The sequence below is a fragment of the Callorhinchus milii genome, unplaced genomic scaffold (assembly GCF_018977255.1).
Source record: "Callorhinchus milii isolate IMCB2004 unplaced genomic scaffold, IMCB_Cmil_1.0 Scaffold5, whole genome shotgun sequence".
NCBI classification, from domain to species: Eukaryota; Metazoa; Chordata; class Chondrichthyes; order Chimaeriformes; family Callorhinchidae; genus Callorhinchus; species Callorhinchus milii.
The window spans coordinates 52,009,202-52,034,442 of record NW_024704746.1 but is presented as its reverse complement, the minus strand read 5'-3'; the positions used below and the strand labels follow the sequence as shown (position 1 = coordinate 52,034,442).

Here is a 25,241-nt window from a genome sequence, read left to right as displayed (position 1 = left end):
GGAGATATAATTGAAAAACTAACGAAACTCAGAGAAGATAAAACCCCTGGTCCAGATGGATTATATCGGTGTATATTAAAAGAATCGAGGAAAGAAATAGCAGAGGTACTATTACACATATATAATAACTCATTAGAAAAGGGAGTAGTGCCAGAGGACTGGAGAATAGCGAATGTTATACCTACATTTAAAAAAGGAGATAGAACAAGCCCAGGGAACTATAGACCTGTCAGCTTAACATCGGTAGTAGGAAAGATAATGGAATCCTTACTGAAGGAGGTAATAGAAAAAACATCTAGAAACGATAAATATAATAAAGAATAGTCAGCATGGATTTCAAAAAGGAAGGTCATGCTTGACCAACCTCATTGAATTCTTTGAAGGGATAACAGAAAGAGTAGACAAACGTAATGGGATAGATGTAATATATTTAGATTTCCAAAAGACATTCGATAAGATGCCACATAATAGACTAATGAATAAGGTCAGAGCATGTGGAGTCAGGGGAAAAATAGCAGAATGAATAGCAAGCTGGCTGCAAAATAGAAAACAGAAAGTAGAGGTAAAGGGTATTCTAAATGGCTGTCTACAAAAAAATCACAAAAGATTACAGAAAATAGTGTGAAGGACTTTGAGAAATTTCAATATAGGAGACAATATAAAATGCCATTTCTTTGATTTGCACATGGCGAAGCACTGGTGGATGCCTGTGAATTCCCCTATCCTATGCCTTTCCTGATAGCTGCAATAATAATTCCTAAATAATTCCTATTCTGAAGTGGAATAGACTTAGTATGTTCTGTTCTCTCTATCTCTCGCAGGTGAAGAAAGATGCCTTTCGCCGACATAATGATTGCTGATAAGACTGCATTGTTGAGCTGGACAGTAGCCTGCAATTTGAAGCCCTCTGACCGGTGAGGTAACCCTGCCCTTAAAGCGACAAGCCGTCCTGGTGGAGTGACTTGCACATCTCTTTTGCCTGGTTTGAGTACAGAAGTAGGTAATATTGGGACTTGATGGTTCCCTGATGACCTTGTTCAAGTGTTTACTGAACAGTTTCCCAAAGCCGGTGGAGTCCGGTGGTGCTTCCCCGTGCAGTGGAGGTGCAGTTTCTGCTGTGCTGCCCCTAGGCCCTGGCAGCGCAGAGTGTGGGATTTTGGGATCAGGCTGTGGCTTGTGTTTGCAGGATCAAATTTCCTGGTTGCTTCCGGAAAAGCGTGGTTTTAAAGTAATGCCATTTAATGGGCAGATGCTGGCACCATCCAAGTGTCTAAATGTTGTGTTATGTTGGCGGTTGTAAAATATGAAATCATTGCTGTTGGCACCTCACCAGTTGGATCTGTCCTTCACTCCAAATTGCAGTTCTTACAGTCAGTGCTTTATCCCCACAAACCACAGACTGACAAATCTATTGTTTTTGCCAAATCATAGAAATTACAGCACAGAACGTCCATTCAAACCATTTAGTCTTGTTAATGCTTTTCTCCGCATGAGCCACTTCATTTTTTTCCACTCTCCTTACCTTTAGATATTCTTCTTTCTCAAGCAAATCATGGCACATGCAACGAACAAACCGCTGCTGTCCTGGCTGGCATGGGAGAGGGTAAAGGTGATATGCCTGAAATCCCCCCTCACACACACACAAATTCTGTGAGAAAAATTCCTCCAGTTTTGCTGGAGGGTTGTGGGAGCAAACAGTGACAGCCTTCATCTTAGCGTTGAATGTCACCGGTTGCCTTTTAGAAACTGAACTTACTCATTCACAAGATTGTTTTGGATGAAGATCCCTTTTCGGCTCATCCTATTTTATCTTTCCAGAACATCCACCCATCACAGCATCAAGCTGCTTTTTCAATGAGTCCAGTGTCCTGGCCTCAATCACCTTTTCTAGCAATCTGTTTCAGTCGTTGAACACCCTTAGAGAAAAGAAAAACTTCCTGGTATCTGTTCTGAAGTTGCTTTTTACAACTCTAAACCTATGTCCTCTTGTTCTGCTGTCTTAATTATTAATCTGGCTTTACTTTTTCAATCCCATTTAAGTGCCATATAGCTCTATAATACAATAATGATACTAATAATAATCCTTGCATTTGATATAGCGCCTTATCGTGTCATTGAGACGTCTCAAAGCGCTTCACAGAATATACTGTAAAGTGAATTAACTGTATATTTTGTGGGCGAAATGCGTAAGCCAGTTGCACACAGCAGTGTCCAACAAACAGTTGTGGATCGAGGTAACCAATTTTTTTTAAAGAAATTATTACACCCAGAAAAGCGATCCGCGATTCGACTAACAACTGGATTCCTACTTACTGCTAGGTAAACAGAGCCGTGTGGAGTAAGGAAACTTGCCCAACATTTCACTCTGCAGGGAATTGAATCCAGGTCACTCGCTTGCGAGGCGAGTGCTCTAACCACTCTATGAGGTCACCTCTGAGTCTCAAGACTGGAGAGCTCTAACTTGTCAAATTGTTGCTCATTTCCTGGCCAATAGAAAAGTGCGTCTGCACTTTTTCCGTGGAATCTGCAACAAACCCACTATAACTGTCGTTTCTGGCCTGTGGGCCGCTCGCGCTGTTTACCTGAGGGGCTACACTCAGAGCTCAGCTGTTGTGATTGTCTTGTATCTCTGTGTTTGTGAGTGTGTGAGTGTGTCTGTGTGTGTCTGTGTCTTTGTGTCTGGGTGTGTGTGTCTCTTTCTGTGAGAATGCATCTCTCTGTGTATGTGAATGTGTGCCTCTCTGTCTCTTAAGTGTGTGTGTATTTCTCTGACAATGTGTGTCTGTGTGTATGTGTCTCTCCCAGTGTCTGTGAGTGAGTGAGTGTGTGTGTCTCTGTGTCTCTGAGTGTGTGTGCGTCTCTTTCTGTGCCTGTGTGTGTCAGGCTTGGGGACAGCAGAGTGGGTCTTGGTGTACTGCTGGAGTCTAACCAGATAAAACCCAATAGCTTGCCATTGATGTTGCTATCCGGCAAGCTTTCCCGGTTCAGCTAGGTCCACCCTACCCGTTAGGGCTTTGGCTTGCATGGTTAACAAGAGCTGAGTGGGATGTCTCCCTGTCTCCAGTAACTGGTCTGCCCTTCCAGGTTCTGTGCTGTTATCAGCCATGTCCTGGAATTCTATGGACCCGCCAGGCTCAGGAACTGGACTACTGAGACCCTGGGGTACAGTTTATCTGACCCATGAGATTTAGTTTTAAGCCCCGAGCCTATTCAGAATTTCAACCTCACTTATGTTAAAGTCCTGGTGCTCAAACAATGTTTGCTGGCTGTTTAGTGTCCTCCTGATTTAATATATAAAAAAAACCTCTGGTAAGTAGTCATTTGAGTTCCTTAGGGTTTTAATGTCTTTCTTGACTACCTTCTTTCTGTTGTAATATTGAAAGAATTTTGGGGGTTATATTTTGGATTTGCTGCTATGTCCCCTTCCTCTTCATTCTTGGCTTCCCTAATCTCTTTTTTAACCTCTCTGTATAGTCTTGTATTCATCCTAATGGTCACCCTCTCCTTTTATAAGATTTATAAATCTTCCTTTTATTCTTTATCTCACTTTTTATTTTCCTATTGATCCTTGTTGATTTTGTTTGTTTTGCCTCTGCTGTGTCTGGGTATCTACTTGTCCTACGTGCACTGCATAATGTTCAAATGGAAAGTTCATTTATCCTCAACTAATTTGACCTTGAGTAACGCCTTCCAGTCAACGTCTCTTAACTCAGCTCTAATCCTCTTGAAGTTTGCCCACTGAGTATGGTTATGTACTCATGCTGTTTGTTTCCCAACAACAACAACAACAACGAGATTCCATTTATAGAGCGCCTTTCACGTCGGGGGGACGTCCCAAGGCGCTGTACAGTTGGGTCAGGATCCGAGCAGGGGGGAAATGGTCAGGGTAAGGGGAGGGAAGGGAGGGAGCGAGGAGGGGGGAAATGGTCAGGGTAAGGGGAGGGAAGGGAGGGAGCGAGGAGGGGGAAATGGTCAGGGTGAGGGGAGGGAAGGGAGGGAGCGAGGAGGGGGTAGAGAGTCGAGAGGGGAGCTGAAGGCACGGTCAAAGAGAAAGGTCTTGAGACCGGCCTTGAAGGAGGAAAGGGAGGAGGCGGCGAAGGCACTGGGGGATAGAGTTCCAGAGCCTCGGGGCTGAGAGGCTGAAGGCCCGGCCACCAATGGTAGGGCGGTTCGGGCAGGGGATGTGCAGCAGACCGGAGCCAGAGGAACTGAGGGTACGGGCAGGTAAGTAGGGGGATAGTAGGTCAGAGAGGTAGGAGGGAGCAAGGCCGTGAATGGCCTTGTAGGTGAGGATGAGGATCTTGAATTCGATCCTCTGGGGGATGGGGAGCCAGTGGAGGTGAGCGAGGGTGGGAGTGATGTGTTCCCGAAGCCTGGTGCGGGACAGTACACGAGCTGCAGAGTTCTGAATGACCTGCAGCTTGTGGAGGGAGGTGCCGGGAAGGCCGGCGAGGAGAGAGTTCCCATAGTCCAGCCTTGAGGTGAGAAAGGCATGGACCAGAGTTTCAGCAGCGTGAGGGGTGAGGTAATGCTGTAGTCTGGCGATATTCCGGAGGTGATGGAAGGCGGTGCCAGTTGTGGTGCGGAGCGGATATGAGGGAGAAAGAACAGCTCAGGGTCGAACAGAACACCGAGGTTCCTGACCGGCTTTGAGAGGTGGAGAGTGCAGCCTTGAATGCTGATGCTGTCAGTGCCTGAGGTGCGGAGGCGCTGACGTGAGCCAATCAGGAGGGCCTCAGTTTTACGCACATTGAGCTGAAGAAAGTTGTCTCTCGTCCAGGACTCGATGTCAGACAGGCAGCTGTCAGGACATCGGGGGTCGTGGAGTTGAGGGTAGAGGAGGAAAGGTAGAGTTGGGTGTCATCCGCATACATGTGGAAGTTAACCCCATATCTGTCCCCTTCTGGTATCCATCACACACAGAATACAGTTCAAGATCCTGGTTCTCACCTTCAAGCCCTCCGTAGTCTTGCTCCCCCCTACCTCTAATCCCCTGCCATCCTGCTCGCTCACTCTGCTCAACGGGCTCCAGCCTGCTTCACGCCCTCTGCCTCGCTCACCCCCTATTGGCGGGCGGGCCTTCTGCCACTCTGCCCCACCCTCTGGAATTCCATCCCGCAGTCCCTCCGCCTTGCCCCCTCGCCTCCTTCAAGACCCATCTCAAGACCGTCCGCTTTGGCCGTGCTTTTAATCACCCTGCTTCCCCACTGGCCCTCCATCCTCCCCGATCCCGCCCCCCAGCTCGGGTCCAAAACTCTGACTGTCCAGTGCCTTGGGACGTCCTCCCGACTTGGAAGGCGCCATACAAATGTAATGTTGTTGTTTTTGTTGTTGTACCTGGCACACTGAGTCAGGCATGCACTAGGTTTACAAGATCAGAGTCTTGCAAGGTTAACAGGAACTGAGTGGGATGACTCCCTGCCTCCAGTAACTGATCTGCCCTTCCAGGTCTTGTGCTGTCATCAGCAGTGCCCTGGAATACTATGGACCCGAAGCACGGGTGGGAGGGTGGCCGAAAGCACAGTCAAAGGAGAAAGTCTTGAGATGGGCCTTAAAAGATCCAAGGCAGCAGTCAAGGCGGAGAGATTCCAGGATGGAATTCCAGAGGGTGGTGCAGAAAAACTGAAAGCCAATGATGGGGCAGGCAGGACGGGGGACACCGAACAGGCCAATGCCCGCCTAGTGGGGATAGCATGATAATATCTGCAGGAGTGTTATTTCCAGTAAACAATGTGATAATATCTGCAGGAGTGTAACATTCTGTAAATACAGAATTATATAAACAGCTCCCCTCTCGACTCTCTTCCTCCTCCTCGCTCCCTCCCTTCCCTCCCCTCACCCTGACCATTTCCCCCCTCCTCGCTCCCTCCCTTCCCTCCCCCTGACCATTTCCCCCCTGCTCGGGTCCTGACCCAACTGTACAGCGCCTTGGGACGTCCTCCTGACGTGAAAGGCGCTTTATAAATGGAATCTTGTTGTTGTTGTATAATATCTGCAGAAGTATTACACTCTGTAAACATAACATGCATTAATAAAATGCCCTTTATGCAATATAGTGACTCGGAATGCAGTGTGAGTGTTGCATGATGTATATATATATAGTGATAATGCATCACTCTGGGAGTGTTTTTTCCAGAAACATGCTGTTAGATATGCAGGAGGGCAATACATCAAGGTCATCAGTCACCGCTGATGTCACTTCATACTTTCCCAATGGATAATGGGAAGTGACGTCACAGATGGCCTGCTGACCCAGAAATAGGCCATTTTTTTGTTTTAGCTTGGGAACTGGACAGTTCAGGGCAGCCGGTTACACAGTAAATCCACTGTTGTGCCTCAAAATAACAAGGCATGGGGTTTTACGGATTCCGAACATGTTAAACACCAAAATTCTAAAACAAAGCTGCACTGCACATACAGTAGCATATATACCCAAAAGCATATTATGTCTTAAATACAGGAGTGTTATATCAGTATGACGTGCGTATACAATTTTAACAGGTTTAAAATGCAATCATCAATCAAGGAGTTGTGCTGGTGTGTTCTCCCTGTAAATGCCTCAGTTTTGTGTAGGTTGGCTCTTTTTCGACGTTCTCAAAAAACGGTGTTTGTTCAGAACATTTAGTTTAAGCACAGGCTCCTGAGATCAATCAGTGGTTTTGCAGGACTTAACCACAGCATTTGGCTGCGGTTTTCGTCTGAGTAAAGGAAACACACAGCAGTGAATTCAGAAACAGCTGTGGTTTTACTTAGTCCTTTCCTAAATGTGTTTGTGTTTTAAAGAATCTCTCTGGTTTGCCAATTTTGAATTAAGTGTTGGTCACATAATGATCTATGGTGTTTCTTACTCCCTTATGATCAGCTGAATATTCTTCCCTTTAAGAATTGGTTTCAGGAGCGATGAGCTCTCTGCTTGATTTAGAAAAGCTGAAATATGTCCGGAAATAGGAAAAGCAGATATGTTTTGTTGTTTGAAGGTGCACTACCCTGATTTTCAGTTTACAGTTTATAAATTGTTACCAGCCATATGTTAGTTAATAATTAATAGATGGTATCTCAGGTGAGGCCTCGTTGGGGTTCAGTGGAACTGTTCCATGTCCTGTGACTAAAATATCAATGAAAAGAGCAGGGTATAGGCAAGGCCATAATTAATACAATATACAGTTACTCTTTCAGAATCTTTAACAGAGTATGTAGAAGTGCCCTTGTTTCATTTACTCCCCCTCCCAGCCCTGAATAAAAGGTGCCACGGGGTCGAGAAGGGATAAATACAGATAGAAAAAGCGATTTTCTTGACATTTCCTCACGCACGTATTTTCATACTCTTCCTTCTGAAATGGTGGGGGGTGGGGGGGGAGGAGAAGAAAGAGGAAAAAAAACAAGGCACAGAAAGTGTGAGTGGTTGTGTTTTCCCCCCCTTCCCCACTCTGATTTGAAGGTTGAAGGTGTTGTAGAATCGGTGGTGGGGGGTTGTTCTCCATGGATTGCAACACAATGGCAGCCACTGTGGAGGGGTTTGGAATTCCAGGTCTCAGTTGTTTTCGTCTCCCCTCCCACAGGATTCCCAGCTTTTTAACTCCCAACAGCGTTTTACACTTGGGTAGCATCTTTCATGTTTGGAGAACATCTCTAAGTGCAGAACAGTGCTCAAAGACTGAACAGAACTTAGGATGGGTGTGGGGAGGAGGTGGCTGAAGGTCCAGTCAAGGAGATAAGTCTTCCGGTGGGATTTGAGAGAAGGGGCAAAATGAAGGGATTACAGACAAACTTTTCAGAAGTAGGGGTCGAAACAGCTTGTGGCTTGTATACTGATGGTGGATTGGAGCATTCGAGATGCGTGAAGCAGGCTGCAGGTTGGAGGGAGTTGTCAAGTGAATTGAGTTGCTGGATATCGAACACATAAGGTGGTGCAAGGTTGAAGAGGCATTTGAAGGAGAGGTCGAGTCTCTTAAAAATTGGCATGAATTTTTGCCTCTCTGTGCTGTTCTGCTAGGCATATAATAAATAATAACGTGTCTTGTGCAACTTGAGAAGCAGATTCTGTCAGAACTGAGCTGTGCTTTCTGTCCAGCTCCAGCTTTAAACCTCCAGGGACACATTGCTTGTGTTGTACAATGATATAGGAATTTCCAGTGACTCATCCAGGAATTGAATTGAATTGCTAATATTACTGTGTTACCAGTTCCCCACTTCTTTTTTGAAATGCTGGAAGGTTCTGGATTCCCAGAAAGAATATGCATGAAGATGTTCGTCAGTTAAAGAGCAACCAATAGCAATTTGCTACAGTTCTAGGACTGTACACGAGCATGAGGTGGTGAATGACACACAAGATTGTTGCACGGCACACAAATAAATCAGTGTGTGGAGTTTTGCACTAACGCAACAACAAGATTACATTTGCATAGCGCCTTTCACGTCGGGAGGACGTCCCAAGGCGCTGGACAGAGTACAGCATTTCAGATCCGAGCTGGGGTCGGGGGGTGACCGATAGCATAGGAGGGTCTTGAGGTGGGACTTGAAGGAGGCTAAGGAGGGGGCGAGGCGGAGTGACTGGGGGATGGAATTCCAGAGGTTGGGGGCAGAGTGGCTAAAGGTTCTCCCGCCAATGGTGGGACGTGGAGCAGGCCAGAGCCGACTGAGCAGAGGGAACAGGCAGGTTGGTAGGGGTTAGGAGGTCACAGAGGTTGGGTGGGGCGAGGCCATGGAGGGCTTTGTATGTGAGGAACCAGGATCTTGAACTGGATCCTCTGAAGGATAGGGAGCTAATAGAGTCAGGCAAGAGTGGGGGAGATGGGGTCATGGAGTTTGGTGTGGGAGAGGACACGGGCTGCAGAGTTCTGGATTATCTACAGCCTGTGGAGGGAGGAGTTGGGAAGGCCGACAAGCAGGACGTTTGCATAGTCGAACCTGGAGGTGATGAAGGCATGAACAAGAGTTTCAGTGGCCTGAGGGGTGAGGTAGTGGCGGAATCGGGCGACGTTACGGAGTTGAGGGAAGGCAGAGCAGGTCATGGCTTGAATGTGAGGGAGAAAAGACAGTTGAGGGTCGAACAAGACACCAAGGTTCCTGACTGGCTTGGTGAGGTGTAGTGTGCAACCATGGAGGTTGATGCTGCCAGAGTCTGAGGTGCAGAGGCGCTGACGCGAGCCATCAGGAGGGCCTCAATCTTGTTCACACTCAACTGTAGGAAATTTGCCCTCATCCAGGACTTGATGTCCGACAGACAGTCTGTCAGGACAGCAGTGATCCTGGAAATGAGGGTGGAGGCAGAACGATAGAGTTGGGTGTCATCCGCATACATGTGGAAGTTGACCCCATGTCTGCGGATGATGTCACCAAGGGGGAGCATGTAGATATTAAAGAGGAGAGGGCCAAGGACAGAGTCCTGGGGGACGCCAGATGTGACAGTGCGGGGGCTGGAGGAGAAACAGTTAGAGGCAACAAAGTGGAGACGGTGAGAGAGATAGGAATTGAACCAGGCAAGGGCAGGTCCGTGAAGATTGAGTAAAGTGGAGAGGCGATGTATGAGGATGAAGTGGTCGACAGTTTCGAAGGTGGCAGAGAGGTCGAGGAGGACAAGGAGGCAGAGGGAGCCCTGATCATAGATGTTCAGAATGTCATTAGTGACTTTGACCAGGGCTGTTTCCGTGCTGTGGGTAGCGCGGGAACTGGATTGGAGGGGTTCAAAGAGGGAACGGCGAGAGAGAAGAGAGCGGAGATGGGACGCGACGACTTGTTCCAGGTCCTTGGAGAGGAATGGGAGGTTAGAGATGGGGCGGTAGCTGGAGAGGAGGGATGGATCCAGGGAAGGTTTTTTTCAAGACGGGGGTGATGACGGCTGTTTTTAGGGGGGTGGGAACTAAACTGGTGGACAAAGAGAGGTTGATGACATCGGACAAGAGGGGGGGCCAGAAGATGGAGCTGGGAGACCAGGAGGGAGATGGGGATGGGATCGAGGGAGCAGGTGGTGGGTTTGAGTTTGTGGATAGTTGTGGTGAGGGAGGAGGGAGAGATAGGGTCGAAGGAGTATAGGGGGGGATGGGTGGGGGTGGGTCATGAGGGAGACATAATGTGGGGGTGGCTGTGGAGGGGGCTGAGGTGGCTGAACATATCCCCTCGATTTTAGATTCAAGTAAGACCAGCATCTCCTCACAGTTGGAGTTTGAGGAGAGGATGGACAAGGTATGGGAAGGTGGATGGAGGAGACTGTTAGTGGTGGAAACTTGGGGTTGTCCTTTGCCTCCAAGATAACCTTACTCTATTATGGAATCGTAGTCATTGTCCATTATGTCATTGACAATGATCATAAAGTCATTCTCCATTATGACCGGGAATAGCTCAACACCTGTGCCCTGATGAACAGAAATCAAACACTTGGAGCAGCAGAACCCACTCAGAACCTCACCCCATCTTGCTTTACTCCATTAAATCCTCATTTCATTTCCTTGACACTGCTTTCTTCTTTACTCCTTCAGAATCTAACAGATTTGCCAATTCAGCACACAAAATATTCCTCTGAAGGAGAGATTTCTAGAAAATAGCCTTACAGCTCATTCCCTCCCCTCACCCTAAAGGAGTTTCTCTCTCTAGGACCATGTCAATGTGATTGCCTTTACTTTCAGCAGTATTCTCTTACGCAATCATTCATAATAAACTTGGCATCACCAGCCACAATTTCTCCATTGATTTTTCCTGCAGCTTGCCACCCTCAGCTCTGTACTCTTAATTAATGACACAGGTTCTGGAAGGGATGTGCAGCTTCACTTCAAATTATAGATTATTACAGTCTATACACCTGCCAAATAAAAGTCCATTAAGCCTCATGGGTCACTTACCAGCAGAAGACACTTTCCCACTCCAGTTGTTCTTGCTCAAGCTGCTCTTGCCTTTCTCTTTCCCTTGTCTTTCTTTTTCCAGATTCTCTCGTTCCTGGCGTTGTTGTTCCATCCGAATTGTGGCGAGGTGCACAATACATGAAAAGCAGGAGAATGAAGTGCTGTACTGTACATGAGAGATTGGGAGCATGGAGTGGTGCTCTATACATGAGAGGGCAGATACATGTGTTGGCAGGCATGTTGACCATAAGAGGGTAGGAGTGTAGAGGAGTGAACTCTACATGAGAGGGTTGGAGTGTGAAATAGTACATTAAAAATGAGATGGCAGGATCTTAGCCATTGTAGTTTGGAACATTCTCTCAGGCCTCGGTAGTTCTGCAGCTCATTTGTGTAAGTAATTGACCATCTAGGTTACTTCATACTGTGATCTCTAAGTCCCTATCAGTGGACAGAGTTTCTGCACAAAACCAGTGATTGTGCTTCATCACACCATGAATCAGATCTTTTTCTTGATGAATGAAAGTCCATTAAAGATTATGAATATGCTGCTTTGCTCTGCTGGCCTGTACTGTCAGAATAACCCATGTCTTTTTAATTTCTAGGGTTAATCCGAGGTCTGAAAGTATCCTGAAGAAGGACCAGAGCTTAGCCACAAAAGGTACACTGGCATTCAACAACATAAAGGTGAAGTGTTCAGTGAAGCCCATCAATAGCTGCTTGGACACAACACGACTGACCAGCCTGGAGCAGAAGATGTTAAATCAACAACTGATCATTAGTGACCCAGCGCTGGATATTAACAGCATCTCGGAAAAGGGACATTGCCTAAGAAGGAGGAATGCATTTGGGCAGAGTTTGTCTTTAAACAAAGCCGGTATTCGAGGTCGGAATCCAAGTATCAGACAGAAGATCTCTGAATGGGAGGGCAAGAGTGAGTTGACTTCTTTAGCAGATAGACAGCAATGGGAAAAAAAGGATGCAACAGAAGTTGGCAGTGTGCTTGATCCATTGGGAAGGCCAGAGGATATCTTTGACAGGAAAACTGAGCCCAAACTGTCGGTCATGTTGCAACTAGACATTGAGGGTGTTGGGAAAGAAAATGAATGCCAACTCGATGATGAGAAGGCCAAGGGATTGGCAACCGAGCACAGGCTGGTTGTGGGTAAGGAGAATGGCATGTCTAAGCCCGATTCATCAAAGCTTGATTTGGCACAGCCACTTATTACGAGGATGAAAGAGGCTGCCTGCACCAAACTTAGCACGTCACAGTCCAACAAAAGAAATAAGTCATCAGTATTGTGCCACATAGAGAAGCTGGAGGAAGTTTTGAAGGACAGTCCGAAGCATGGTGGACTCCAGTTGCCAGGCAGTTGCTACATCCCACAGAGGCAGGAGGAGGCAGACAGAGGCCGGGAGACTCCAGTACCCCAGGAGGAGAAGGATGAGAGCTGCAGCTCAGAGCTCAAACGAAAGCACCTACGTTCCAATTCAGAATCTGAGGCAAGTGAGCCTATCTTTGGGACTGCAGATAGCATCAAGGTGTGCTGGGCAAGCTGCAAAGTGCGAAATGTGGAGAATGTCTATTCCGAACCTGGAGCCCAGGATCAGGAAACTCCTGTGAATCCAGTACCCAAACCCAAGAGGACCTTCAGATATGGGCCAGAACAAATAGCAGCAAGGAAGAGTGGCCGGAGACTTCCGGATTTACCACCGGTTCCTCCCCCGCTGCCTTCTTCACCTCCCCCTGCAGTCAGCACTTCAGCTCTAGGTGGGAGATCAAGGAGCAAAGACCTCCGGTGAGTGCGCTTGTGTTGTTTTCTAGAGCTGTCTGAAGCTGTTCCAGGAGAGTGGATAAAGTTTTCCTCTTTATACAATGGAACTGCATTGCATATTACAGCCGCAAGGTATGCCTGAATTCTGGTCTCCTTCCTCAGATAATCACTGAGGAGTTGAACTAGAAGAATGTCCTAAGCAGGGGAGATTTATCAAGATTGAGAGTCAGTTCCTTTGCTGGCACAGAGCTCCCACCCCACCTCTAGGAGTTTTTCTTTGTACCTGACTTAGGAGTGCTGGATGGAAAATGGAGGGGAATTACTCTGGATCAAAGTCATGTTGAATCTGCCCTCAATGGGACAGTTTGGATGGGTTTCATCCTCTGTGCAGTGGCAAGCAGGATCTTTTTGTGGCTTAGTTGCCTCCAAGGTGATGTAGCTGGCTCCAAGGTTACGTACCTGGCAATTGGAATGGAGTCGATCCTCTGAGGTGGTTTCAGTCTTCTGGAATCCGAGTCCGGCAAAACTCCAAGCCACTGTTGACGACAGATCATCCAGCCTTACTCGTCAGCAAGACTTGGTGAGGCCAGTTGTTAGGGTCAGGGATTGTCCCCATTTGGCTCCTGTTAACCCTGCTAGCCAAAGCCTGAATAGTTTGGCTGTTCCTAGCTTGACAAGCAGCAGGCAGCTTGCCAGACAGTATCATAATGGCAAGCTACGTGGTTTTAGTTGGTTAAACTCCAGCCTAATTTCATTGCACACTCGATTCTCCAAGTCTGTACCTACAACTCTCCGGAATTAGTTAAACACTTTCCCTCCTGGGAAAGAATGCGTATTCCATTTCCACACATTCCATTTTCTTTGTACTTGATCTGGAACCAAATGGGGAATACTCATTCCATTCCCACACAGGAAAATTTCCATATGTATGCAGCGTGCACATTTGGTGCTCTTGATTTTTGGTTTGGATATTCTTAAGCTTGCCAATGGTATCTCTGTGTCTCTCATACACCCAGATGACCAAAAAAANGTGGGGAAACTTTACTCTGTCCCGAACTAAAGTGTTGTCTAACTTAGAATTGCTGGATGGGCCAGTGTAAAGGGAGCATTACTCTGTATCTACCCCATACTGTACTTAACCTAGGAGTACTTACTGAAACATGGTGAGTAATGTATGGAAGTGATGCGTATATTGAATCATTAACAGCAAATGATTGTGTTCTTGTGCAGGCGAAAGTCCTTTGAGTTTGAAGACATGAAATGTTTGCAGATGCTGCAGTTGTCCAGTCTCTTAAGGCAACGGCAGTTGGATGGGAGCGCTGTGTCCAGTCAGGCTCTGAACTCCACTGTGTCGGAGGAGAACATATACGAGGATATTGTAGGTAAGATGCTGGGCAGTGGGAATTGACGATTATGTGTTTGTTTTTGATTCTCTCTCACTTTGGAAGAGAGGAGAGAGAGCACACATGGTGATGTAGGAAAGGAGGAACGTGGAAGGAAGTATATTCTGTCTCTTGCTGGTGCACATAGGTTCATCAGAGATGTGGCGAAGGATGAATTCACAATTGGCGGCTATCTCCAGTAGAGCACATGGCAGAACATAGCCTGGAGATGTTGTACATACTGGACCTTACGCTAACCCAGTCTGTCTGACAGATTAGTATATGTGTTCTTCAGTGAATTCCTGTAGCTCAGTGGTTAGAGCCTCACAAGCGAGAGACCTGGGTTCAATTCCCGGCAGGGCGAAACCTTGGACAAGTTTCCTTACTCCACACGCCTGATAATAATCCTTCAAGAAAAAAAAACAATAATAATAATTTGGTCACTCAATTCACGACTGTTTGTGGGACACTGCTGTGCGCAATTGGCTGCCCTGTTTCGCCCACAACATATATAGTCAAGTCACTTTACAGTATATTCTGTCTAGAAGACATGAAAAGCACTATAGCAAATGCAAGAATTATTATTATTATCTGGAGGATAAACCAAGTTCTCTTTTCAAATTGTGTTGCGGGATCTTTAACGTCCAACTGAGCAGGCAGATGGGACTTTGTTTTTGTCCGAGGGATAGCGACTCTTAACAATGCAGCCAGTACAGCCTTGAGTGTACGTCCTGACTGGCTATATTAATCCACAAAAGGCATGCAGGCACTCAACAACATAGAGGTGAAGTGCCATCACCAGCTGCTTGGCCTCTCCCAGGACATGGGAGGCCTGGGTTTGAATGTCAGGAGTTTGAATTAGTGAGTCCTTCTGTAGAGAGTTATGGGCTTTATTTTTATTAAATTCTTATTCAGTTAACTAACGTCTTGGCTGGTGTGTGCTGCATCATTGTACTTCCTGGATTGGTGGTGGGGTGGGGGGAGGTCAAGTGACGAATATATTTATTCTTATTCTATTTCTGCTTGGTGTTTAAGATCCCCCCAAGGAAAACCTGTACGAGGATATCGAGACAGCAGATAGGCGCTTCACAGGAAAGCATTGTGTCCGTGTTCGTCCTTCATCAGCTGGGACCACACCCAAAGCAAGTTCTCCATCAGGAAGCAGGCCAGGGACTCCGACTAAGGTACAATCAACCTTAGCTCATGGGTCTGCCAGGAAGGGTTTTGTTGGTTTTATGCTTAGAATTAGAATGCATCATTTTTCATTCCTGCGTAATCCCAGCGCGACCATTGCCAGAGTCTTGAGCTTGAACAGACAATTCAGCCGACAACATATCTTATGAATCAGCAAGTGATTTCAATCAGGCTTCCCAGTGAATCAAGGCTTGTGCAGAAAATGAGGCATCCCTGAGCTTCCAGATTGGCAGGAGTAAAGCAGAAGCTTACTGACTGCCAAGATGGGAATGTACATGGGTATGCTGACATGATGAAATATTTATTTTATATGTATGCAACCCACACATGGAAATTTCCCTGTGTCTGGAATGGGATGCATACTCTCTCCCTGGAGGGATATACCCTGCTTTACCCAATTCCAGAGAGCTTTTGGTACAGCTTTGTCAGTGCCAAAGCTTGGGGACCTCAGAGTGCATTGGGGTACTGCTTAACTAACCGGATAACTTGCATCCAAGGATCCTTAAGGAACTAAGGGAGGAAATTGCAGGAACTCTGGCACAAGTCATTCAGCAATCACTGGATATTGGAGAGGTGCCTGGGAAATGGAGAAAGGCAGATGTTACTCCTTTTTTTTAAGAAAGTAGCAAAAGTGACCCAGGAAACTACAGACAAAGGAGCTTGACAAGGGTAAGGAGGCTCTAACTGTTGTATATCTGGATTTCAATACAGTTCCTCGTGAAAGACTGGTACTGAAAATAAAGAAAGCAAGAATCAGAGGAAGTATCTTGCAATGGATATGCAATTGGCTGACCTATAGAACCCAGAGGGTGGTGGTACAGGAAATGTCATCAGACTGGGAGAATGTTACCAGTGGAGTTCCACAGGGATCTGTTTTGGGACCTCGTTTATTTAACATCTTCATAATCCACCCGGAGCTAGGAGTCACAAGCACAGTGGCTAAATTTGCAGATGACACAAAGCTAATGAAGATAGTAGACTGCAAAGATGAACAGGATAGGTTACAGGAGGACTTGAACATTCTTGGGAATTAGGCAGATCGATGGCAGCTGAAATTTAATGTAGAAATTTTGAACAGGACCTGATTGATAATAAAATGAAACTATCCCAACAGTACTTGGTAGCAGTGAGTAAGGCAAACCAGATGCTGGGCTGTATTAAAAAGGCAATATTGAGCGAAATAGTGGGATAATCCTGCCACTTTACAAATCACTGGTGCAACCACACTTGGAAACTCTGTGCAATTCTTTTCACCGCAATATAAACAGGATATTGCAGTGATTGAGAGGATACAGAGGAAGGTAACCAAAATGTTTGAGGGTTGCAGAGACTGGACTACTAAGAGCAATTCGATAAACTTGGCATGTTCACACTGGAGAAGAGAAGGTTGAGAGGTGATATGATTATGGTCTTTAAGATTCTGAAGGGAATGGATAATATAAACCATTACAAGTTGTTTCATCTCGTACTGAACAGTAGAACCAAAGGACATGGCCTTCGACCGCAAGGGGGGTAAATTCAGAACAAATCTGCATAAACACTACTTTAGTAAGTGAGTAGCAAACATATGGGACAGACTCCCTAGGGAGACAGTGGAAGCAGAAAATGTCATTTGTTTCAAGAACAAATTAGATAGATTTCTGTTGGAAAATAATATCTTGGGATATAGTGTATATTTTGGCACACAACATGTCAAGCAACTGCCAGGATGGTGGAAGGCAAACTAAATGGACCTTGGTCTTCTTTCGCAAAGCAAATTCTTATGTTCTTAATGAGAGCACTGTCTGGCAAGCTTCCCACTGCTTGTCCCGATAGAATATCCCTGTACATCAGTTCTTGGGCTTGCAGGGTGTTGGGTTCTTTCTTATCATGATTGGATCCTCCCCATTAACCAATAAAGGTCTGAACACAGAGTTGTACAATCAAGACAGTTGATTCAACAATGTAACAGAATATACTACCAGATAAGCAGTCTTGCCTGATGACTAGCACTTACTCAGCAACCTGTAGTTCTTACTCTGTGGAGCTCACTTTTTCTTTGTGTGTCTGTTGTATATATACCCAGCTAGTTGGTGTACCCATGATCTGCTCGTGATGGTACTTTTCCACTATGTGCCCTGCTGAGACTAGTTTTCCTCCTTATCTAGCTCCTTGTCCGTACTCCCTGTTCTTTCTCAATCAGTATGTTTCATAATCTTGCATTCCAGTCTCTGGTCTCTAGTCAGGGGCCCTGCTCACAGGTCGCTGCATATGAGCCATCTATTCTGTTAACCTTTTCTTATACTAACAAGGGTTAACAGGAGCCAATTGGGAAGAATCCCTGTCCCTCCCAAGTTCTGCTAATGCAGGCTGATCTGTCATCATTAATGCCTTGGAGTACTGTGCAAAGGAGTACTGGAGTTTTGACTCGATTCCAACTTCATGTTGCCAAACTTCATGTTGCCAAACAGATCACCTTGGAATCAGCTGAGCTCCAGAGAAACTCTGTTTACCTATCTTCCCCACCCCTCCCCCCCTCCAAATTACGAGTTGGTCATTTGAGACAAATGCACAGATTTGAGATCTGACAAATGCACAGATTTGAGATCTGACAAACGCAGGTTTGAGCCTTCACTTGGTTGATAGCAGGAACTCCTTGCCAGCTTCTTGGTGAGCAGCACAGCTCAGCATTATAAGAGTGCTCCCCTTGGGTTATGGAAGTGTGCTGCTGGGTTAGGAGATGTACCCAACCTTTGAAAGGTCTAACGTGCTGCCCAAAATCACGAGGTACCCACTCTGAATCATCATGTGCTACCCTGCATCATGAGTTGCTCGGTTTGAATGAAAATTTATAGATGGAGATACGTTTCCTCTCAATAAATTCGCTCTCTGCACTCTCTGTGTCTCTTGATCATGATCACAATTTTGAATGGTTCAGTGATATCCATTCAGTCATCATTTATTCATGTTCTGGGTTGCTTAGTTGTTAGCTTTTATTGACCTTACCAAATTCATTGTTTATTTAAGAGACTTCATATTTTTACAGCTCCCCCTGAAGACTCCTGGTCTATTCAGGCATTCCTCAGAGAGGAGAAGCTTCAAGCTACTGGACTTAAGGAAAAGCAACAAAGATGGTGTAAGCTCACCATCAAAAGCAAGTCCACCATCCACTCCTAGCAGCCCTGATGAAACGCTTAGCTTACCAGGAGATTCGCAGCAATCGAGGAGAAGAAAAAAAATTCCAAAGGTATATCTTCCCTCACAGCAACATTGATTTTTTTTCATCAGTTTGAGCAGTGACCCCTTCTATGGGTTAGGTTTGATGATTCATTGGTTCAAGTTTATTTTGCCAATGTAGCAATGCCAGTCCATTGACTGGAAACAGTAATATCATTTGATTGACTTCTAGCAGTCATGCAGTCCCTTGACCTTTTGCTCTAATGCAAAAATGCCAATCAATTGAATGGGTTAGGGTTAGTTCAATCAATTGATCCTAATCTCTAATGTAACAATACTCGTCCATTGATCCTGATGTCTTAATGCAGCAATACCAGTCCCGAGTCCAAAGGCATCTGTGCCAGTCCATGGATTTTGAGCTCTGATACATTAATGTCAGCCCATTGTACCCTAGTTTAATGCAGCAATACCACTTTTCTTACCCATACTGTGACATAAGAACATAAGAACATAAGAATTAGAAGCAGGAGTAGGCCATTCGGCCCCTCGAGCCTGCCCCGCCATTCGATGAGATCATGGCTGATCTTCAGACCTAACTCTAATTACCTACCCTCTCCCCATATTCCCCTGATCCCTCTATTTTTTAAAAATCAATCAGTCTCAGCCTTGAAGATGTTCAAGGACTGAGCATCTACAGCCTTCTGGGGTAGTGAATTCCATAAATTCACTACCCTCTGAGTGAAGAAATGTTTCCTCAACTCTGTTCTAAAAGGCTGACCCTTAATTTTAAGACTGTGACCCCTGGTTATAGATTCTCCTACCAGGGGAAACAGTCCCTCAGTGTCTACTTTATCCAGCCCTTTAAGAATCTTATATGTTTCAATAACCTCTGTGGAGTGCTGGCAATTGTTCCTCTTTGCCTTTTAATGCAGGTGGTGTTGAAAATTAATGCAATATACGAGGCCAGAAGGGGCAAAAAGAAAGTGAAGAGGATCTCTCAGTCTTTGGAGACCAGCACAGGAAGAGGTAACTATAGATTATTCAAATCGGACGTAAAGTCTAACTCGGCACAGGAGGTGTACGGTATATAGTGCTGGGTCAGGTGGTATAACAGCCATTGTTAACCTCTAAAATCAATTTTAGCTGGTGTTATTTGAGGAATTCTTCAATAAGTTTCTTGTGAAATCATGTGATGGGGGAGAGCAGTCTTTTCACGTTCTCTCAGGCTGTTGCAAATTCCTAATAAGATTCTTTTCACTGATTTAGTTACAGATGAAAACAGTGAGACTGACAGTGAGACCGAGGAGAAACTCAAAGGTAAGATAAACCATCGTTGAATCCAGTTCATGAGAGAGATTTCTTTCAATAACTTTGAACAGCGAATCACAGGATTTACATAGATTTACATAGAATGTAAATTTGGTCCAGCGTGTCTTCGCTGAATCCATTTAATTAATTAATTAATTAATTAAGTATATCGGGAACAGTAACAGTCCTTACATTGACCCCTGTGGAACCCATTTCCTACCTATTCCACATGAGTCCCCATCCACTCCTTACTCCATCCCATACCCTCAGTTCCCTTCTCCCTCATGTGTATATCAATCTTCCTTTTAAATGCATCTATGCTATCTGATTGAACCAAAGCTTTGGGCAGCAAGTTCCAAATTCTCCCTACTCTCTTCGTGAAGTAATTCCTTAGTTCCTCCTAAATTCTCTTTTAGGTTCTCAAGGCACTCTCTTATACTTGTGTCCCCGGTTACTGACATTCCAACAAGTGGGAACAATTTATGTTAGCATAAATTTTGAACTCGTCTTTTGGTCCCCACTTCAACATCTTCTCCAGCCAAAAAAGGCTGAATGTATCCAGTCTATCCTGATAGCAGTAACCCTGCCAGTTCTAGTATCATCCTAGCAAAACTCCGCTCCGCTCTTTACATTGACACAGAACTCCAAATGTGGTATAACCAGGGTTTTATATAAATTCAACATTACTTCCTCACATTTATACTCTATCCCTCTGGATATAAAGCCCAAGTTGGCCTTTTTTATGACCTTATCTACGTGTATTGTTACATTTAGAAATTTGTGGATCTGAATCCCCAGATCTCTTTTCTCCTTTATTCCTCTTAGATTCTTAACAACTAGTCTATAGTTGGCTGCTTTATTTTTTCTGCCTAAGTAAATTACTTACATTTTTCTATGTTACTTCACTCACTATCTATCTACCTATTCTGAAAGCCTGTTGCCTGCATTCTTCTCCATTTACCATGCCTCCAATTTGGGATCATTGCAAAATTTTGACACCAGGCCTCCTCTTCCTGAATACAATTCATTAAGTGTATGGGGAACAGTAGCAGTCCTTACACTAACCCCCGTGGACCACCATTTCCTACCTCTTGCCAGCCTGAGAAGAAGCCTCTTTGCTTTCGGTTTTCTAACCAAGTAGCAGAATACATTCTGCTACTTGGTTACACATTCCCTGATGGTTAAGAGGAGAATCAGAGGATCACATCTCCTAAAGGACCAGCTATTTGAGTCTGGGAATATTCAGGCTGAAGTTATGTTGAAAGATTTAAAAACTGAGACTTTATTGACTGGAGTAGAGGGGTTTAAGTGGGGTTTCAATGGCAATCTTCAAAAGCACCAATCAAGACACAATCGGGAAAGACGAGGTAAACGGGATTAGAAGAGAGCTCCACTGTGGGCATGAGAATAGAGAGCTCCACTGTGGGCATGAGAATAGAGAGCTCCACTGTGGGCATGAGAATAGAGCTCCACTGTGGGCATGAGAATAGAGAGCTCCACTGTGGGCATGAGAATAGAGAGCTCCACTGTGGGCATGAGAATAGAGAGCTCCACTGTGGGCATGAGAATAGAGAGCTCCACTGTGGGCATGAGAATAGCGAGCTCCACTGTGGGCATGAGAATAGAGAGCTCCACTGTGGGCATGAGAATAGAGTGCTCCACTGTGGGCATGAGAATAGAGAGCTCCACTGTGGGCATTAGAATAGGAACTTGCACTAACACACATTGTCGATAAGTCAGTTAAGTTGTTAAAATGGAATCAGATAAATACTTGAATCACACACACACAGCTCCAGTGAACTGAAACCATCAGGAATGGGATTAGAGTATATAGATGTAGTGGGGAAGCTCTCACCAGCACAGACAAGAGGGGAAAAGAGAAGAGTAATGGGATAATAGAAGAGAGCCTCAGTGGGAACCTAGTTTCAGTGCCAAATGGCTGTCTGTGTTTTGAATTTTCTGTAAGCAGGAAAAAGCAACTAAAATCAAATATTAGGAAAAAACAAGGATGGAAAAGGACCCTTTCAAACTGCTGTGTTGATGTTGCTGCCTGCATAATCTCACCTGGTGTGCTGTTTCAATGTGTTACTTTGAGCAAAGGTGATTTTGCTCAGCTCTGCTTCAAATGGATTTCCCTGCTACAATTCAAAAGGTCTTTCAGAATTTTCCTTGGTTTAAGGTAAATATGCAGTTCACACAACCAGTTGACCACCTATGACTAGACCAGCCCCTGTATAGCACTTATCTCAATTATGTCAACTTTCTGCACCAACAACCGTCCTCTATTTTTAATACATTTCACAAAATCACAGGCTCTGTTTCCAGTCCCCGGGCTCTGGTTTTGCTCGGATCCCTGGCTTCACTTTCATCACCAGCTCTATTCACCATCTCCAGGCCCAGTATCAGCTCCTGGGTTTCAGCTATACATCCGGTCTCTTTCAAAAGTGGGAAGAAACACAAGCTGCTGCATGCTTTTCCCAATTAAATCAAAGTAAGTTTATTTGCAGGAGAGAGTGTTAAATAAATATTAAAGTCATATGATGAGCATAGATCCTGCACACAAAGAAAAGTAATGATCTTAGAGGAACCTTGCGTATGAAATTGCAAAAGTTGATTGAAGGGGAGATTTCATGAAGATGGTGGATGTATTTCATGATTGCCCAGTCATGGTGATGGGCTGTGTGACCCAAGCTTACCAAACCTGAAAACCACTCACATTTGTCTCTAATAAATTGAAGAATATTAGAATTGGGCTTCCTTCGATTTTAACAGTTTTTCTTTGATATTGAGCCATAGCAGCTCAATGTGTCATTGTAAGAAAAATCTTCTTTCATCTGCAAAATGAGTTCAGTATTCCATTTCAGGGTGAACCCCTCAATTTTATTAATAATAATAATCCTTGCATTTGATATTGCGCTTTTCACGTCTGCTAGACGTCTCAAAGCATTTCACAGAATATGCTGTAAAGTGAATTGACCGTATATTTGTGGGTGAAACGCGGCAGCCAATTGCACACAGCAGTGTCCCACAAACAGTTGTGGATTGAAAATGACCAATTTATTATTGTTTTGTTTTGGAGGGATTATCATTAGGCGTGTGGAGTAAGGAAACTTGCCCAAGGTTTCGCCCTGTCTGGAATTGAATCCAGGTCTCTCGCTTGCAAAGCGAGTGCTCTAACCACTGAGCTACAGGACTCCATGCATTTGTTCCAAATGCAGTATGAGCTCAGATTGATCTCCTGCTGCGGGTGGGTCCTACCCAACCTCTGCCCAGCTGTTGTTACACTGGTGTCAGGCTTTGTGATCCATGTATTCAAGCAGACCCTGTGACTACAGAATGGGACTTCTCATTACCCTTTGCAGAGAGTCAGCAAAGTGTTTCATAGCGATTTACAGATAGTTGCTGACAAGTGTAACGACCGTCTTTGTGGCATCCAGTGTAAACCCAGCAATGTTCCACGACATCCATGAAGTGAATAGCCAATTTATCTTTCTGAATGGTTCATGGAAAAAAAAACTTGTTCACCTCAACAGGCAGATTGGACTTTGGCTTGAAGTCTCATACAGAGGACCATCAACAGTAGATTAAATTTGTATAGCACCTTTCATGTGAGGGGGTCGTTCCAAGGTCCTGAATAGTTAGGGATCCACACCCAAGCTCAAGAGGGGTGGAAGGCAGGGAGGGTAGGGGTAGTAGGGTGATTGAAGGCACGGTCGAAGCGGAGGTTCTTGAGACAGATTTTGAAGGAGGCCAGAGTGGGGGTGAGGCAGAAGGACTGAGATGGAGTTCCAGAGGGTGGGGGTGGAGGCTGAAGGCTTGCCCGCCATTGGTGAGGCGGGTAAGGTGGGGGAAGTGAAGCAGCCCGGAGTCCGCTGAACCACACCTCAAACAATGCAGCACACCCCCAGTTTTGTGGGTGAACTATGGCAGCCAATTATACATTGCAGTGCCCCACAAACAGTCGTGGATTGAGTGACCAAGTTATTATTATTTTTAAAAATGTATTTATTGTTTTGAAGGGATTATTACTGCCGGTAAAGCGATCCGCCAATCAACTAAAAAAGCTCAAAGTCCCAGTTTGCAGTTTGAATCTAGAACCTTTTGATCCAGTGTGTTGCAAACTGAGCCAAGCTGACACTGAAGCCCCCTTCCCTCCAAAAAAAAATTAAGTAGTGTAGAACATGTGAACTGATGTGTTTAAACATGTATTAAATGCTCCCAAATCATTGTGCTCTGCCCACAGCTCACAGCCAGCGCCTGGTGCAGATCCAGTCCATGCTAAAGCAGACAGGCCGCTATCGAACCTTGGAGAGGGATCTGATGGAGTTGCAGGAGTGGCGGCTGTTTGAGTTTTTTGTGGTGGTGGCTTTGCATGTAAGGAAGGAAGGCGGTGCTTATGTACCCGAGGTCACCCAGCAGTTCCCACTCAAGGTAAAAAGTTGCCAGGACACAGGCCCCAATCAAGCATGTCAAAGTCCGAGCTGCCTGAAAATATTGAATGCAATGTTGGAGGGTTAGGACAGTTGCCAAATTATGAATCTTTGTGAGAAGACAAGGATGGACATTGGATGGGTGTTCCTTATCATACCTCTCAACTTCAAACTTTCTCCATGGCCACCTTACATATCTCTGTATTACATCAATCCTTTTCTGAATATTGTTGTGCTAAACTTTCTTCTCTGGCCCCTTCCTCTTTCTTTCTCTTCTCCCCCATCTCCACTCCAAACACACCGTTTGATCCATCTTTCTTCACTCTGCACATTCTCAATGTGTTGAACTTGGGACTCATTGCACAGTCTCCTCCAATTCATTTTCTAATTCATTCTTTTCCAGGGCTTGACCTCCTATCCTTCTCTAACTCTAATTCCAATGCAAATACAGGAATTAAATAAGAAATCCCAACACAACAACAACAAACTTACATTTGTATAGCACTTTTCACGTTGGAAGGACATCCCAAGGCACTGAAAATGCGTGTGAAATTTTCAAATCCCAAGCCTGGTACCAAACCACTAGCAATTTAACTTCGAGGATTGTTGCCTTTTCTTTTTAATTGGTGCCTTGGGAACTTTATTGTTCAGCTGAAACGGCAGACAGGTCCTTGGTTTAATGTCTCATCCAGAAGACAGCGTGGCTGACAATGCAGTGCTTGAACAGCACTGACCTGGTGGTTCAACCCAGTATGTGAGCTCAGAGTTCTGACATGAAACTTGAGCCCATAACATTCTGACTTAGAGATGAGAGTGCTACCAACTGAGCTAGACATAACTGTATCACAAGACCTCAGAGAAGGTACACCCCAAGTTGGTTCACATTGAAGATTGCAGAGGTGAGGTATTCTGGTTGAGAATGAGCTTGAAGAATTGTATGGTGTGGTTGGAACAAGGAGATTAAGTGGGAATTGATTCTAATGAATGTCTCAAAAAGGCTGAAAAGTTTTTCAAAGATAAACAGTGTAAGATTATTCCCATTCATTATTGTGTATTCCCATTCAATATTGTGGGTTATTTGATCTGTTAACTAGGGGGCATGAGTTTATGATTGATGCTGGAAGAGGGAGATTAGAAGAAACATTTTCACACAAGTTATTGTTG

General features: G+C 45.1%; 1 protein-coding gene across 1 annotated transcript in view; it reads left to right on the top strand.

Annotated features, from left to right (window-relative positions):
• The window catches only part of LOC103186214 (DENN domain-containing protein 2A), a 60,443-nt gene that overhangs the window by 17,713 nt on the left and 17,489 nt on the right, over positions 1-25,241 (top strand). The window contains exons 2-9 of the mRNA XM_007905096.2: positions 822-914; positions 11,438-12,631; positions 13,838-13,989; positions 15,025-15,173; positions 18,209-18,409; positions 19,272-19,365; positions 19,606-19,656; positions 23,891-24,078. Of these exons, the coding sequence (XP_007903287.1) occupies positions 832-914; positions 11,438-12,631; positions 13,838-13,989; positions 15,025-15,173; positions 18,209-18,409; positions 19,272-19,365; positions 19,606-19,656; positions 23,891-24,078 (2,112 nt within the window). The 5' untranslated portion in view covers positions 822-831. The remainder of the gene's footprint in view (positions 1-821; positions 915-11,437; positions 12,632-13,837; positions 13,990-15,024; positions 15,174-18,208; positions 18,410-19,271; positions 19,366-19,605; positions 19,657-23,890; positions 24,079-25,241) is intronic.